The sequence below is a fragment of the Schistocerca cancellata genome, chromosome 4 (genome assembly GCF_023864275.1).
Source record: "Schistocerca cancellata isolate TAMUIC-IGC-003103 chromosome 4, iqSchCanc2.1, whole genome shotgun sequence".
Taxonomy (NCBI): domain Eukaryota; kingdom Metazoa; phylum Arthropoda; class Insecta; order Orthoptera; family Acrididae; genus Schistocerca; species Schistocerca cancellata.
The window spans coordinates 79,603,605-79,621,948 of record NC_064629.1 but is presented as its reverse complement, the minus strand read 5'-3'; the positions used below and the strand labels follow the sequence as shown (position 1 = coordinate 79,621,948).

The 18,344-nt window shown below is 39.6% G+C and overlaps 1 protein-coding gene across 1 annotated transcript in view; it reads left to right on the top strand.

The window, feature by feature from the left end:
* LOC126184801 (calsyntenin-1) overlaps positions 1–18,344 on the top strand; it is a 71,978-nt gene that overhangs the window by 39,908 nt on the left and 13,726 nt on the right. Inside the window, exons 11-15 of the mRNA XM_049927386.1 lie at positions 1–133; positions 2,307–2,506; positions 3,566–3,753; positions 3,876–3,992; positions 11,626–11,917. Of these exons, the coding sequence (XP_049783343.1) occupies positions 1–133; positions 2,307–2,506; positions 3,566–3,753; positions 3,876–3,992; positions 11,626–11,917 (930 nt within the window). The remainder of the gene's footprint in view (positions 134–2,306; positions 2,507–3,565; positions 3,754–3,875; positions 3,993–11,625; positions 11,918–18,344) is intronic.

Below are 18,344 nucleotides of genomic sequence, written 5' to 3'. Positions count from 1 at the left end.
ATTTGACAGAACTAAGCATTGAAGGTGATAACAAGACTAATCTTGTTGTTCTCTTGAGAAAAGTTGGTTACACAAATCTGAGACAGTTTCCCACTGCTGGCAGACGCAATTTGCACCTTTCAACTGTTGTGATGTAAGCATTCAGCATATTTTTGCTTGTTTTCGATTACTTGGATTTCTATGATATTCCAGTTAGTGTTTCAAAAGTATTTCCAGTTGTTCATATGTATTCTAATAAATTAAAATCTTAAGAGAAAAATCTAATAATACAGCTACATATATGCCAACTGATAGTATCCCTTTATTTCTGAATTTGTTAGCTTCCGGTAGTTAAACATTACAAGGTGGTTCCATGATTGAGAGACAATGTTTCAAGAGTGATTTAAGAGTACAAAAATTGAAAAAGAAAGTACATAACCTGTTTGGTTATTTAAAAACACAAGAGTAAAAAATATTGTAGAATATAATGCAAATGCAGGGTGTCAGTATAGTGCTACTGAATCAGTTTCAGCATTGGCTACCAAAGGCTACGGTGTGATAGAATCATCAGTTGTAGCTCTTGACTGATTTTGGTAGGTAATGCACCAGATCTCTATCTCCAACATGTAGTTTTATTGAAGCTGTCATCTTGTGGACATAAAGAGAGCACATGCAGATATGACATAAATGAATTTGTTGTACATCTATACTCTTTAAACCACTGTGAAGTGCGTGGTAGAGGGTATTGCCCATTGTACCACGTATTAGGGTTTCTTCCCATGCCATTTGCTTATGGAACATAGGAAGAATGACCACTAAGGTAAATACCTGTGTGCTCAATATAGGTAGTCTGAATCTAGTCTTTGCAGACCCTATGGGTAATAGATAAGGCAAATGCCAAAGTTCATTTTGTTGGGAAAATTTTGGGAACTTGAGCTCATCTATAAAGGAGACAGCATATAAGATGCTAGTGCGACTCATTCTTAAGTACTGCTCAAGTGTTTGGGATCTCCACCAGGTTTGATTAAAGGAAGACATCGAAGCAATTCAGAGGCGCTGCTCAGTTTGTTACCAGTAGATTCAACCAGCACAGAAGTATTACAGTGATGCTTCATGAACTCGAATGGGAATTCCTGGAGGGAAGATAATGCTCTTTTCATAAAGCACTTTAGTGGAAATTTAGAGAACCGTCATTTGAGGCCGACTGCAGAACGCTTCTACTGCTACCATCATAAATTTTGTGTAAGTACCATGAAGATGAGATGGTGGTAGTTAGGGCTTACATGGAGGCTTATAGACAGTCATTTTTCCTGTGCTCTGTTTGAAAGTGGAACAGGAGAGGAAAACGACTAGTAGTGGTACACAGTCCCCTCTGCCATGCACTGTAAAGTGGCTTGTGGAGTATGTGTATATGTAGACTACACACACGTCAAAAGTTCAATTATTTTGTACAATTATGATGACACAAGACTGAAACAAACCATTTATGGTGGTGCGCTTTATCGTTGATGCACATTGTACTCTTACTAAGGTAAATGTTCAGATTCTGATAGTTCCTTCAGATGGAGGTAATATCATGTGAAGAACTAGAGAAGATCCCACCCAATAATGTTAGTCAACAACTTGAGTTGAAAGCTATAATGATCAGTAGTATGAAAATACTAGGTGGCATAATGCACCACCAACAGAGGTGGTGCAGTGGTTAGCACACTGGGCTCGCATTCGGGAGGACGACGGTTCAATCCTGCATCCGGCCATCCTGATTTAGGTTTTCCGTGATTTCCCTAAATCGCTCCAGGCAAATGCTGGGATGGTTCCTTTCAAAGGGCACGGCCAACTTCCTTCCCCATCCTTTCCTAATCCGATGGACCGATGACCTCACTGTCCGGTCTCCTCCCTCAAAACAACCCAACCCCAACATAATGCACCTCTGGGGCAAAGGCTCTATAATCTGTTCAGACAGTTCTAATAACTCGTGTATTTCTCCACATGTTTTGTCTTCTAATTAGTGACAGATGTGAATGGTTCTGGCTGACCCTAATTGCTGAAGTGTTGGGTAATGGCAGTAGTTTTTACCAGTACTTCGCAGTTCTGTACAAGTTAGCAATATTTCTTAATACCTGAATGAGAAGTGGTTTATTTTGGCTTTCAAATTTTACTGGAGTTTTTCAGATATTGTGCAACTTTCATGCATTTGTCATTTGTAAAATTTGTCTCATTGTACACAATGGCATTCATATAATTTTTTTGTTCTTGTATGTTTTGATTTATGCAAAATTTTGTTACTCTTTCTTTGATACTCATAAAATTAATATCCTTTTTCTCAGCTGTGAACGTGAGCATTCTGTGAAAGTGCCTAGTGTAGAAAGCTATGTAATGGTCCTTCAGCCACAGCAGCCAAGCATAGACATAAATGGAACAGGAAATGTTGCCCGAGAATATGAAGACTTCAGACTTGGTGTGCGAGTATTTACTGATGTGCGAATCACTGTTGGTCAGACAAAAGGCCAAAAGCCATGGAAGCATGGTGAGTTTCCTTGTGGTGTTCTACTCATGATATATAAAAGCAATACTTAATATCAAGTATTAATAATTGTTTCCCAATTATTTATTGTTAGTAGAGAGAATTGTGATAGTTATTTTCATAATTTTTTGTCTTCTACAGGCATTGTAAACAGTGTGGTGGCACACCTGTTGTAGCATAACCTTTATAGTAAAATGAATTCTTTGAAAACTATGTTTTGCTGTTTTGATAAGTTTTCTTATGTGGGAGCAATCTGATGTGAGCGAAGGAATTTATATGTTTTATGGTATATGATGGCAATAGCTCAAAATAGCCAGCAATTAAAATGACTAGACGATGAAGATGTCAAAACTAGCTGTTGAATAGTCATACTGCATCTTCCAGGGGGTCATGTCTTGCTTTGTTGATTAGGTGAATGGTTTTATTTATTAAGCCATTGGAGATTGTTCCACAATATGTATCTTACATTCTAAATGTATTAATCACATTATTAATGACACATTAAACCAACCAAACGGGGTACTGCTTTTCGGGTATATCCTTTCCAAAAACATAAATGCAGTGTATCAAGCTTTGATGAGCAGCATCTCATAATTTGTAAGGCAGTCACATGGTTTGCTTGGCTATAGTCGAACAGTGATAACAGGTATTCACACATTACCATTTGGCTTCTAAGATGGTGGTTATCAACAGTTACTTCTATGCTTGTCCAGCAGAATCAAATGCTTTCCTGGTTCAATGTGTAACACACATTGAGCTCAGTATACAATGCCTGTACTTCATTTATTAAATGCCACTACAGTTACCCATTCAGTGCAAACAGCATACATCAATAAATTGTTAATAATTTCTCATATACATCTGTCTGCCATGAGCTTGTAGTTTGCACACTGTACAAAAGTTAACTACTGCTGTCCATGGATATATTAAATTTTTATTAAGGTAGGAGTATGAATTTCAGTGAATAGCTTATGTCTGTGTATGGTAGCTCTGTAATACTGCACTTAACAGTTCATAAAAGATTTTGCAGTGTTTGTCACAAAGATTTTGCTTCAATTTCAGGAGAACCAATCAGTGTTATCGAGAAACAGTTGGACTCTTGCACTGTTTCAGTCTATCCGCCACTTAACCCAGATCATGAAACAGTGACCCTCCCAGAGAACATGCTAACACAGTTTGGTGTTGTTGCCAAGGTTACAAAAGATGGTGTTATGGTGTCTGGGGCTGACATGATATACAATTATGAACAGGTAATGCCACCTCATCTATCAAAGATCAAATGGACTAAGTTAGAAATTTGGACACTAAAGTTGCTGCTTTTTTTTTTTTTAACAGAATTAACATGTGACCTCCATGTACATTCTTATTTTAGGTTCTCCGTCAGATACAGTACACTAATAGGAAGCCTGCATATTACCTCAACAGGGTGTTCAAGCTGACATGCTCAGAAATGAATGGGAGGTTTATGAGCAATGAATATGTCCAAACTGTAAGTTATCTAGTTTTCTCCCAAGAATTTGTTAATGGTTCTGTTTTTATGAGTTCCAGTGTATTCTACAGCTCACCGGTAATACTTGCACAGTGTCTTAATCACTGAAAAGCACTATCCAACATATTTACAAGAAAAAATAATTTACATCCATACATAACAAAATAGCAACATAATGGATCATACAAAATGAAACTCAAACATTTTAGACTACTGTATGATATGCAAATGTTTGCTCGTGCTGTCTGTGAGGAGCATAAAAATGATGAAGTAAGAAGTTTAAGGTGCAGTCAAATGAAAAAGACAGAAAAAAAGAAAGTAAACTGTTTATTATTTCAAAAGTAATTGCCATAACTGTTACATTTATCCCACTGTGAGACAAGGTAATCAGTGCCTTGGTGGAAAAATGTTTGTGGCTATCTATGGAACCACGATTGTATCCAGCCATGCACTACTTCGTCCAAAGCAAATCAGTGGCCGCAAATGTCTTTCTTTAGGGCTCCAAAAATATGGAAATCATATGGGAGGAAAATCAGGACTGTGGAGGATGAGTAAGAGCTTCCTAGTGAAACTTCTACAGCATAGCCGAAACAACAGGCAAGTCCCCTGAAGGAAAATCATGATGAGCTTTTTCCTTGACTGTAAGGCCTGCTACTCACTGACTTCCAGGAATATAGTGCCATGCCACAATCAACACACAGCAGTATGTGGACACTTTTCAAAAATTGAATCCCACCATGAAGTCCAAACGCCCGTGAATGTTGCTGGACAGCATCATGCTGTTGCAGGGCAGTGCCCACCCACATATTGCCAAGATTGTTCAGAGTACGCTGCAGAAGTTTCACTGGGAAGCCCTTATACACATCACCCATAAAGTCTTGATCTGTCCCGAGCAATTTCCATATTTATGAAGCCCTGAAGAGACATGTGGCCGTTGATTTGCTTCAGTCAAAGAGATGCACATCTTGGTACCATCATGGTTCCGTAGGTGGCTGCAAACATTTTCTCATGAAGGCATTGACCATTTCGTCCAGCAGTAGGATAAATGTAGTAATAGTTATGGCAGTTACTTTTGAAATAATGAACAGTTTACTTACTTTTTTTCCATCTGTCTTGGGTTCATTTGAATGCCCGTTCTAGGTGCAGTGTTGTTTTGTTATTTTAAGGCAAGCTGTTGTAGAGTTGCTGTTCCTACTTGTCAGAAAATGGCATATTAGATGATTACTGATTCCAAAAGGGAACACATCTTCATCTATATAAAGGAATGCTTTCACAAAATTACATTTTTATGGAGGATGTAAGATGTATCATCTGATGTGGATATTTTGACAGTGAACAAAGCAGATGAAGAATAATGAATTGTAATGGAACTTGAAATGTTGTTATGAGGGAGCTGAAAATGTAGCATTTATTTTTGATTAAATTAGTATCTAGTTTTTTGGCTAAATAAGCACATTTTTTATAAACGATTAGATGCACATTTGCCACACAACATACCTGAACCGGGAACTCATAGGGAAAAAAAAATAATAAGAACACAGCCACACATCAATAAAGAGGCATCCAACACATGGCTAAGAAAAGGCAATATATACAGTGAGACGGAAGGATTCATGATTGCAATACAGGATCAAACAATAAACATCAGATATTACAGCAAGCATATTATTAAAGATCCCAATACCACAACAGATAAATGTAGACTTTGCAAACAACAAATGGAAACAGTAGATCACATCACAAGCGGATGTATAATACTAGCAAATACAGAATACACCAGAAGACATGACAATGTAGCAAAAATAATACATCAACAACTTGCCATACAATATAAACTAATAAAACAACACATTCCCACATACATGTTTGCACCACAAAATGTACTGGGGAATGATAAATACAAATTATACTGGAACAGAACCATTATAACAGATAAACCACCACCACATAACAAACCTGACATCATACTCACCAATAAAAAGAAGAAATTAACACAACTAATCGAAATATCCATACCCAGTACACAAATATACAGAAGATAACAGGAGAAAAAAATTGAAAAATACATCCAACTGGCTAAGGAAGTCAAGGACATGTGGCACCAGGATAAAGTTGACATTATACCGATTATACTATCAACTACAGGTGTCATACCACACAATATCCATAATACAGCTACATCCAAACGCATATATACAACTACAGAAATCTGTAATTCAGAAATCTGTAATTATTGATACATGTTCAATTACCCGAAAGTTGCTAAATGCAATGTAATATATACCGTACGGTTAAAAGTAAGTCACGCTTGATCAAGGTCCGCGTCACTTTCCATTTTTAACCAGACATAGCGTTTGAGAAAGGAAAGAAATAATAATGTGAATAAATAGTTTATATTCTGTATAGTAAGAAGTTTTTGAGTGGAATATTTGCTTTTGCAAAAAATTAATCCTCCCCCCCCCCCTCCCCTTTCCTGTAGCAGAGCGATTATACATCAACAGTATACATTACATTGGATGCATAAATATGGCCAGTAATCTACATTTTGGTGAAAAGTTGTAGTTTCGAATGAATCGCTGGCTGTAAATGGGACTGCATAAGCATTCATTATGTTGTAAATACTAGGTCTTTCCACATGGTTGTATAAAGTTGGTAAATGGGAGTTGTTTATGGGTGAAATACTGTTAGGTACCTCAGTCGTCTAGAAATCGTACAATTTTCAGGTATTCTCTGTACCAACACCTGTTCTTGGAAGTTTTAGAGGCTTATTTTTCCTTCAGCGTGCAGTGGATATGTATTCCACCAAGATAGCACATTGCCCTATAGCCCCAAAATTTCAAAAGTCGTCTTTAAAACCCAGTTGATGCCGTATTATTCCTGGTCACTTAATTATTGATAATATAATGTAAATGGACAGATAAAAAATCTACTCACCAAGCGGTGGCAGGGGAGCATACACACAAAAGGATTTAACTTCTACAAGCTTTTGGGAGCCAGTAGCTCCTCTTCCTGACAGAAGAGTTGAAGGGGAAGGAAGAAGTGCAAAGGAAAGGGACTGGAGAGGTTTAACGAAAAGGGTACTGTTCAGAAAAGTCACCCAGAACCCCTGGTCACGGGAGACTTAACGGTAAGTCTCCTCTGACCAGGGGTCCTGGGTGACTTTCCTGAACAGTACCCCTTTCCCTGAACCTGTCCAGTCCTTTTCCTTCATCCCTCTTCCTTCCCCCTTCAATTCTTCTCCCAGAAGAAGTAGCCAGTGGCTCCAAAACCTTGTAAAAGTTAAAACCTTTTGAGTGTGTTCCCTTGCTGCCACTTGGTGAGTGTATGTATATTATCAATAATTGATTATTTTCGTTGTTATGAACACTTAATTAAGTAGCCATGTCACTATCGTACATACTCAAATCTCAGCCATGCTTTTTTCTGGTTTTTGGGGTCCAAAAAACAGCCTGCAGATTAGAATCAAGTGCAGAGGAAATGGAAGTCCTGAAAAATTGTGCTAGGAGCCACCACGACTAACTTTTGCCATTGAATATATGCCAACGCTACACAGACATGCTTTGCAGGTCAAATATTAAAATTCTTTACATAAATACCAACAAAGCATAAGGCTGTAAGATTCTGTGGATCATTCTGATTTCACGTATTGTTTCATTAAATTTTGTGAAGTGCTTGTGTTAGTGAACCATAATGAAGCACTTTCATTATAGAGCCAAATTCAAGAAGGAAGTTATTTCTTGTGCAGAAAAAAAGTTCTATTCATGTTACATGTCCGACAGGTCTGCGATACTGTACGGGATTAATGAGAGTAACGTCAGATAATGGCGACTGCAAATAGACAAATTATTTGAATTTTCCAGTGCAGGGAAGCCTTTAGTGGGCCAAAATGTGGCTGATTTGCTCTTGAAGTAATTTTAAACAAGTTTGTTAAGGAACAGCGTCAAACATTCCTGCGTATGAGTGGTGAAACTTTTAAAATTAAGGCACATGAAATTGCTAGAGTGCAAAATACTGAAAATTTTAAGGCTAGTCGCAACTGTAGTGCTCTTTTTATGAAGTGCAGTGGTTTTTCGCTTCAGATGCTAACTTCAGTTGCCCAGAAGCTACCAAAAAATTACAATGAAAAACTTGTGGAATTTCAGTGCTTCATAATCAGGCAACGCACTGAAAACCAGTACCTTCTTGGCCAGATAGGGAATGCTGACCAAACTCTCATATATATTTTGACATGCCATCAAATTATATAGTTGACACCAGAGGAAAGAAAGATATAAGTATTGTTACGTCAGGGAGCGGAAAACAGCTGTCTGTCATGGTTGCTTGCACAGCTGATGAACATAAGTTACCCCCATTCATAGTTTTCAAGCGAAAGACTACTGAAATTGGAAGTTTTTCTAAAAACTGTGATTCTACAAGCAAATGAAAGTGGGTGGCTTTTGGAGGACATGGTGCTGGAATGGATTAGACTTATATAGAATCTAATTGGTATTTTAAACGTTTCGTAAAATTTTTATTATTGATAAAATTTTGTTTTCTATTTCTGCTTTTAATTTGTAAGCTGCTTTTTTTTAAAACTGTTGCTAGTCATACATTTCAAGTCTACTACGAAAATCTGTTTGGCAAGCCTGTGTGGCCAACGCTACATCTTGATGTGTCATTACCAGTGACGAGCTGATTCCTGTGAACTGTGAATCACGTACATTCTTTGCTATAAGAACACACAACTGTAAACATTGTGCCATGTATTCTTCGATTTCAGCTTTTACCTCACTTACATTCTGTCCGCCTAACGAACTCGTGTGAGACAACAGCAAACGTGGAAGAATATACAAATCAGGTTATGTTTACATTTGTATTATTCTTGTGCAGAATAGTAGTACAGTCAGAAATGAAGTCTGTCAGCTCACTTCTAGTATTTATTTTTAAATCTTCTGCGACTATAAATAATGTCCGAAAGAGTAAATTAATCTACAAAAAACCATGCTTAAGCGACTGTTAAGCATACGACTCGAACCAAATTACTGTATCTGTATCTTCATCCATTCTGTCTAATTTGTATGTCATATTAGAATGAATCAACATTTTTTAGATTTTGAAGTGCAACCTACTTTTTCCTCTTGAATTTAGAGTCTCATTTTTCAGGTGTGGCTTAGATTTGGGTAAATACAGTAATTGTAAATGCATGACTATGTCATCTCTCAGCTGCCTCGAGGGTACAATGACCGTTAACACTAATGGCTTGTGGTGGTCTCCAATCAAACCAGCCCAACAGCCATTGCCATGTGGTGTAATTATTTACAGTCATAATGCAGAGTAGATTTGTGTATTGTGATATTGGTATTAATAACTTCTATGTTACAGACTATGCCATACCTCTCAAGGAATCGCATACAGGCCAAACAAGCAATGAATTAGAGGACAGAATCACCACTCAGTTCAGAGTCACAGACCAGAAAAAAAAACAAAGACCTACAAGGGTGAGGTAGAGTAAGTTGTAAAACATCTGACGAACAGGAAAAAGGGAACCAATTTAACATACAGGGTAAAATGTTACACAAAGAGAAGTGAATCTAATGAATGGAAAACAACAATAAGGTAGTTTCCAGGATATGGAAAATAGAAAAAGTTTTGAGGTAGCAAGTGAAGATATAGAAAAGTGTGAAGGCTGCCTAGGAGGGATTTGGGTGCAAAGGGGCAGTGGTAGGCTAGGATTCATATAAATGATGGGATGAATTGGAGTCACTTTTACTATCTGGCTGTTTCAGAGGAGGGAGTCTGTTGGGGAGCTGTCTATCGGTCAAAAGTAAAGAATACTCTTAAAGTCCCTAGTGTGCTGAATAGCATACATTGCACCTGGGTGATGATATAACATTGGCAACAATTGGACAGTGCGAGCAGTCTCTGTGAACGATATACCCAGTTAATTATGAGCTTGTGCCTAATTTTCTGCGTGTGTTAACAAATACATTTCTTGCTTATGCGAGTGTGATGCTCTTTGACACTGTCTTTTCAGTGACCAATGACACGGATTTCAAGTATATCATTAAACAAGAGTCTAGCACAGCTTGTGTGTGGAACTTGAGTCAGGAATATATGACAATAGTACATAAAAATGTCTGTAAACCAGCATTTATCTGAGCAAGTAGTGGTTATTTGAACATTAGCCTGATTGTAGTATTCCTTCAATTCATTTCGTTAAAACAGCTTCTAATTCTACTTCAGAATGATGTGATGTGTTTAGAAATCGTCTATCTCGTTGAAATATTAGGGAGCTAGTAAATAATGACAAGTCAGCAGATGATTATGATTATGATGATGATGATGATGATGATGATGATGATGATGATGATGATGATCCTCTACCCGACCTGACTCCTCTCCCCTCCTCCCCGACCCGACTCCTCTCCCCCTCCACCTCCCCGACCCGACTCCTCTCCCCCTCCACCTCCCCGACCCGACTCCTCTCCCCCTCCACCTCCCCGACCCGACTCCTCTCCCCCTCCACCTCCCCGACCCGACTCCTCTCCCCCTCCACCTCCCCGACCCGACTCCTCTCCCCCTCCACCTCCCCGACCCGACTCCTCTCCCCCTCCACCTCCCCGACCCGACTCCTCTCCCCCTCCACCTCCCCGACCCGACTCCTCTCCCCCTCCACCTCCCCGACCCGACTCCTCTCCCCCTCCACCTCCCCGACCCGACTCCTCTCCCCCTCCACCTCCCCGACCCGACTCCTCTCCCCCTCCACCTCCCCGACCCGACTCCTCTCCCCCTCCACCTCCCCGACCCGACTCCTCGCCCCCCTCCACCTCCCCGACCCGACTCCTCGCCCCCCTCCACCTCCCCGACCCGACTCCTCGCCCCCCTCCACCTCCCCGACCCGACTCCTCGCCCCCCTCCACCTCCCCGACCCGACTCCTCGCCCCCCTCCACCTCCCCGACCCGACTCCTCGCCCCCCTCCACCTCCCCGACCCGACTCCTCGCCCCCCTCCACCTCCCCGACCCGACCCCTCGCCCCCCTCCACCTCCCCGACCCGACCCCTCGCCCCCCTCCACCTCCCCGACCCGACCCCTCGCCCCCCTCCACCTCCCCGACCCGACCCCTCGCCCCCCTCCACCTCCCCGACCCGACCCCTCGCCCCCCTCCACCTCCCCGACCCGACCCCTCGCCCCCCTCCACCTCCCCGACCCGACCCCTCGCCCCCCTCCACCTCCCCGACCCGACCCCTCGCCCCCTCCACCTCCCCCCACCCCGTCCCGCCCCTAATCCTCTCCACTCCTCCACCCTCCCCTGCCCCGACCTGACCCGACCCGATTATCTCACTCTATCCCACATGCCTGCATTATTGGTTCTCCCTTTTGTTATTGGACGTCTGGTTCTATAACTTTTTGTCATTCTTATAATTGATTGAGATGTATAAGTACAAAATTATCTTAGTAGTATAGTAGTTTTCTGCCTCAATTTGCTTTCATTTGTGTAAAAAGGTTTTAAGTTTCTATTATAGACTGAATTCGGAACCCCCTCATAATTCTTTGTACTCTGGGGATTTATTTATGAACTATATAGTTTTCATTAGATTTAATAATTTAGCACTAAATAAAGCAGTCACAGGAATTAATTTTCTTTTTGTTTAGTTGACTGTTATTCATCCACGGCCACCTGCTAACAGAGGACCAAGTAAAAATACTGAGTCAGCAAAAGCTACAGTGGAACCAGCATCTGTGCAGGACTCTCTATTGAAGGAACAAAAAGATCAGCATGCTTCTGCTGCCGATGTGGCTGTGGCATCTGAACAAGTGCAGCAGCCACTGCAAGGGCATGCACATGTAGACAAACATCACGTAGAACTTCGCCCAGTTCAGACTGTTAGTGATGTCTACCTAACTTCGGGAATGGACTCCACACAAGCAGCTGTTGCTGGTGGTAGTAAGTATAGTTGTCTGTGAACAAAAGAGAACGTGTGCATGCGTGCATATAACCTAAGTGAAACTTTTCATCACTGAGATGCTGGCTTGATTTGATTGCACATTTTGCAGTAGAACAAAAAAAAAGTTAGGTTTGATAGGTTTCTTGTCATAGTCCAGTTACCTTTGGTTCTTGTATCATTTAGTGTATTTTCCTTAAGATAATTAGAAATCAAAATCGACAAAGGAACGTTGATATTTGGTTTTCAGTGATAAATTAAATTACATCCATAATGTATATGGCAGGAGTCACAGTGTGCTGTGTGTTATAATACTCCCACAGCAATACAGGTCAACACTCTATGGTTATTTATTTTTTGTAAATCACTTGGCAAACATGATGCCCTTATGTTCAGAATACTTATTACATGGCAAATTAAACTGGTAACCTGGCCACAGTGACAGCACTGCCATGTTCGTACCTGAGAAGCAGGGAGGGGATGTGGCAATAGTGTACACTCCAGTATTCTTAACACTTTGCTGTCCGCACGTCTCGTACAAATTTATTGGTGCCGGCATCGCTAATTCGAATTACTTGACTTGTTGCCGGCCATTCTTGACATTATCAAGAGATTATAAATTGTTACATTTTACTAATCACATCGCATCGTTAGTTCTCATAAGTTCTCAACCGTGTTCCCATTCTTTCATGAAATTTCAAAGATATACATACCTAAATAAATGAAAAATTTGTTTCATACATTTGTTTATTTACATTGTCTTTGGTACTTAGTATTTCTCTTTCATATGATATACAACAAAACATTCTCTTTCATATGATATATAACACAACAGTCTCCAAGATGTAACGCAACTCCACAAGACTTGCACATTAAGTTTGCTTTTTCTTTTTTTTTTTTTTTTTCTTTTTTTTTTTTTTTTCCCATTTCAGAAATACGTAGGCCTATTAGTTGATATTGCTTTACATTTTACATGACCGGAAAGTCTGTCAACCGGATCATGATGAGACGTACATGATGTAGTGGCAACCTCCAAGTTTTTCTCCACGCATTCATTGTAAATAATTGTATCGTCCCTTTTGTCCGCCGTGATGAAAGGGCACAAGTACTTATAAAAACAAAAAACTTGTTGACGTGTGTAACTTATTGTTACCTAAACAGAACACCAACAGAATGCAAAAGATACTAAAGTGGTGTCGCCGGTCACTGCGCGGTACCATGCTCACGACACCACTGTGGTGTCGCTGGCCGTTGACCGTTGTTTCGTGCCCAACACCACTGTGGTGTCGCCGGACAGCAGTGTGTTAAAAGTGGATGACTGACAGCCTTTAGAGTCTTTTAATGTCACAATACTAAAATCTAATATAACTGCATAAGCAAATTTACCGAATGGTCTAATGGTTCATGTGTTCAGCTAATATCACCGACACCAGAGGTTCAATTATCGGCAACTGCTTAAAGTCTCTCGTGGAAACGCCTGCAAAGAAGTCCACACAGTCTTGTGCGGCCAGCTGAAAAGCTACTTGAATATAAAATATATGTCTGACGACTTTGCATCAATCATTGGGAGCAATCTGAAAGTTATATTATTCTCGAAGAATCAAGTTTTCCAAGATTTGGTAGCAATTCTTTTTATTACTGTTACCAGTTTAGACAGATCTGTGTTGTCATCATTGGGTCTGCAAGTTACAAAAACAAACATCCCTGTTGAAGATGGCTCAGACATGCACTATTTCATATTTAGATGTACAGGTGCTTGTTACAATACTGAAAGCCGCATAATGATGTTGCGTCAATTTGTAATAAATAGTGGTGGGGAACAACTGCGTGTTACAAATAAAATAACACACAATTAAAACATGCAAGATATTTTGCTGATGTACTTTGTGCCTACTTATACTGAAAGCTAGAAAGCGCAAACTATGAGCACTTTATCATATGTATGCTTCAAATCCCACAGTACATGCACCTTTTTTTTTTTTTTTTTTTTTTTTTTTTTTTAAATGGATGCATATTCTCTTATAGCTTAGGAACTATACCACAAATTCCACAATATTTTTCAGTAATCCGCTATGCCGTTACACTGACACATTAACCTGTAATTTTTTAATGAATGCGCTGTACTTAGATCACAAGCACTGCATCACGGACAGATATGACATGGTGTAGTTAATTTTACATAGTGCAAAGAATACAATTGTGTGAACCTCATAGTATTTCGTGGAGTGATATTGTATGGTCCATGGCTATGGCCTAATTTGTGTGGCTTATAGTTATCTTGATGACGTGTTTGTCAAGACTTTTGATATGACTCTGTGTTGATTAATAATCTGAACTATGTGAACTTACTTTCTAAAAATGACTGTTTGTCATCCATTACATGTAAACATATGATGTATATTTAATTGTAAATTTTACTTTAAAAAAATAATGCTGTATATTTTCAAAACAGAATGTTGTTTAAAATCTGTGATTTAAAATGTTACTGAAATTGTCTTAAAAATAATTTTAATGAGCTTGAAAAAAAGACATAATTCCAGCGTGGTACATGTATCGATTTATAGATTATGGGACACCACTATGTAAACAACTTAATACTTATTTATCTGAGAAATTTTATACTAGCTGCACTCTGTGAGCAAAAGTATCCAGACACCTTCAAAAACATGTTTTCCCTATTAGTGGCATTGTGCTGCCACAAACTGCCAGGTACTCCATATCAGCGACCTCAGTATTCATTAGACATCGTGAAAGAGCAGAATAGGGCACTCCGCAGAACTCATGGACTTTAAACATGGTCAGGTGATTGGGAGTCACTAATATCATACATCTGTAAGTGAAATTTTCCACACTCCTAAACATCCCTAGGTACACTGTTTCCGATGTGATAGTGAAGAGGAAACGTGAAGGGACATGTACAGAACAAAAACGTACAGGCCAACCTCGTGTGTTGACTGACAGACCACTGACAGTTGAAGAGGGTCGAAATGTGCATTCGGTAGACATCTGTCCAGACCATCACACAGGAATTCAAAATTGCATCAGGATCCACTACAAGTACTATGACAGTTAGGCAGGAGGCGAGAAAACTTGGGTTTCATGGTCGAGCGGCTGCTCATAAGCCACACATCACGCTGGTAAATGCCATACAATGCCTCGCTTGATGTAAGGAGCATAAACATTGGATGATGGAACAGTGGAGAAATGTTGTGTGGAGTGACAAATTACGGTACACAATGTGGCAATCCGATGGCTGGGTGTGAGTATGGCGAATGCCCGGTGAATATCATCTGCCAGCATGAGTAGTACCGACAGTAAAATTTGGGGGCGGTGGTGTTATTGTGCGGACATGTTTTTCATGGAGAGAGCTTGCACCCCTTGTTTTGCGTGGCACTCATACAGCACAGGCCTTCATTGATGTTTTAAGCACCTTCTTGCTTCCCACTGTTGAAGAGCAATTCGGGGATGGTGATTGCACCTTTCAAAACGATCGAGCACCTGCTCATAATGCACGGCCTGTGGCGGAGTAGCTACACGACAATAACATCCCTCTAATGGACTGACCTGCACAGTGTCCTGACCTGAATGCTATAGAACACCTTTGGGATGTTCTGGAACCCCGACATCAATACCTCTCCTCAGTGCTGCACTCCATGAAGAATGGGCTGCCCTTCCCCAAGAAACCTTCCAGCACCTGATTGAAGATATGCCTGCTAGAATGGAAGCTATCATCAAAGCTACGGGTGGGCCAGCATTATATTGAATTCCAGCATTACCGATGGAAGGCGCCACAATCTTGTGAGTCATTTGCAGCCAGGTGTCCGGATACTTTCGATCACAAAGTGTAAGTCACCATCATGGTTTGAGCCATTAGTGTATGCTGGGAAATCATCACTTTTATCTTGTACATTTTAACTCTGTGTTGTTTTATTTGTTATATGCTGATTTTCTGTGCCACTTTTAACAAAAATTTAACACATCATCACTATGTGACTTCCAGTGTTACACGCGTGTACATCTAATAATGTTACAAGCTACTGTCTAATGTTGAAGTAGTGTATACAGTGGCTATAAGAAATCTTATATGTTTGACCCTCTTCATTTACGCTGTTTGTTTTTGTACCTTTCAGAGCAAATGATGACCCGTTGCTCTGTTGGAACCGGTCACAGTAATGAAAAGAACTGCTAGCGATCTTGGCAAACTTGGTTCTTCAAGACTAATATTGAATAAAAAAATCAGTGAAATTGACATGCAAATCACCGTAGTAGTAGTATTACATTTAAAGACTTGCGCCAGGAAAGGTGATACACAATGTTTGTTTATTAGCAACAAATGCATCAACCATTATTTATTTTGGGTTCAGAGAGATGCTTGATGTATTATGTCTATGGATCTTCTTCTTTGCAAGATTCCAGACCAGTTCAATAGGATTTACTAGATGGTATGGCAGTAGGAGGTAGGGAACCATTGTCGTGCAAAAGTTTGAGAAGGTTGGTGCTCTTAATCGATCAAAAAGTTTGCCTTTCATTGTCTCTCTATATTTTTAATTATTTACTGTCCATTCTTACCTGATAGTCTGAAGTTTTCTTCTTATCATCATAGAAAAGAAATGACAATGAAGTGAAACCCTGTGTTCGGAACAATGAACAAATACCTGGTACTGCTGTTTGACAGTACTTGTTGGATGCTGTCACTTTTCTGCGTTTATTCACAGTATAGTGTATATGAAAAAGGACTCGTTTATTTAGACTTCTTTTGAAATCAAATCTGGTAGATGGTATAGATTTTTCTTAGTTTCTTTGCTAGCCTGTAAGTCCAGTTTTGTGCAGCAAAAGCAGTGAAGTTTTTGCAGAGAGAGTTTTCCTTTATTGTTCATAGTACCACAGAAATTGCTGACTAATAATGCATTTACGTATCTCAAGTGAAATACTTAGATGCGTTTTACTAGTTCTGTTTTGGGGCAGATACTTAAATCCTGCTCCACTTGACATTATGTCTCTCCTTTCATGATTTGCACACCGTTGACTTGCTTCAACTTTTCTTTGTCAAGGTTTGCTTACACCATCTGTCACTTTCGCTGTTGGCACTATTGCACTTTTCTGGTTCTCATTGTCACTAAAATTAATTATGATAGCAGCAGGTTTGCAAAGGTATTTTCCAAGATCACTTTTCGTGCTGCACAGCTTTGAATTGGAATGTGACTATACCCAGTCATGTGACTATGTTGGTACCTGCTATGGCAGGATTATCATTTTATCTTACCGAATAACAACTTACTTCCTTGTTTTAAATCAAAAGAAAATTAAAGCATGTCTTATATTTATCAGCCATTTATACATAACACTTCATAGATTAAAACGACATACAAACTGGCTTCAAATTTTCCGAATATAATAAATTTTTTCATTGTTCTCGAAACCCTCTGTGCAGTATATAACTGGTGTCACTCCATATTTCTGAATTATGCTAACGTAGGTGATTTGTATTTTCCATTACCCACATGCTCAGTATGACTGGCAGTAATGGGTATGTAATTTTATGTAGAATACATTTGTAAACCTCCCAGTAACATGCAATACTATGTAGTTTTTGCAGGATAGTAAGAGCCTTGTTCTACTTCCATGGAGGGATGTTTTGCTTAATAAACTGTTTTGTGTGTGTGTGTGTGTGTGTGTGGGGGGGGGGGGGGGGGGGGTTGATGTCTTTCGTCTTAACATAACCATGTAGTGTCTAGTCTGTGATTAGAATTCTTAATTAAAATGTAAATGAATTCCTTGACTTACAGCTTGAACTTCATATACCACAAAAAGTTGTAATTTTGTCACCTCATGTAACAAGAGGTTGTACAGTCTGACCAAATGGAGCATCAAATTGATAGGGTACAACATACTGCATATTTGGCTGTGCTCCCCAGTATTCAGTGTATGATAAATGCAAGTTGTGAGATATTGACAGATTTTGTAACAAATATTTGTAAAACTCCAAGAAAACTAGTCTTAAAAGCTTCCCGGTCTGCTGTCAGACTGTGTCCAACATTATGATTTTCTGTTACGATTCCGATGTTGGAAGATGTTGTACATGTTTCCATTATGGTGCATTCTGTACACTTCATTGTTGGAATTTACTAGGCGCATGGCAGCACTTTGTACAGAGATCTGACAACTCAAACCGTTTTGCATTTGCATATTTCTAATACCATATCATCTGGTGGAAAATGTGAGTGATGATTGTATTGGCAGGTGGCTTATCATTGTATTTGAGGACAAAGGAAAATTTAGTGATGAAAGTGATTGGGGAGAAACTTCCACAATGTGCCATGATAAAAGTTCTAGTGAATCAGTATTTACTGGTGGACACAACATGTAGCTAGTGTCAGAAATTTATTGTGATGGCAACAATGATCTCATGAAGTTTCCTGTTTGTGTCAC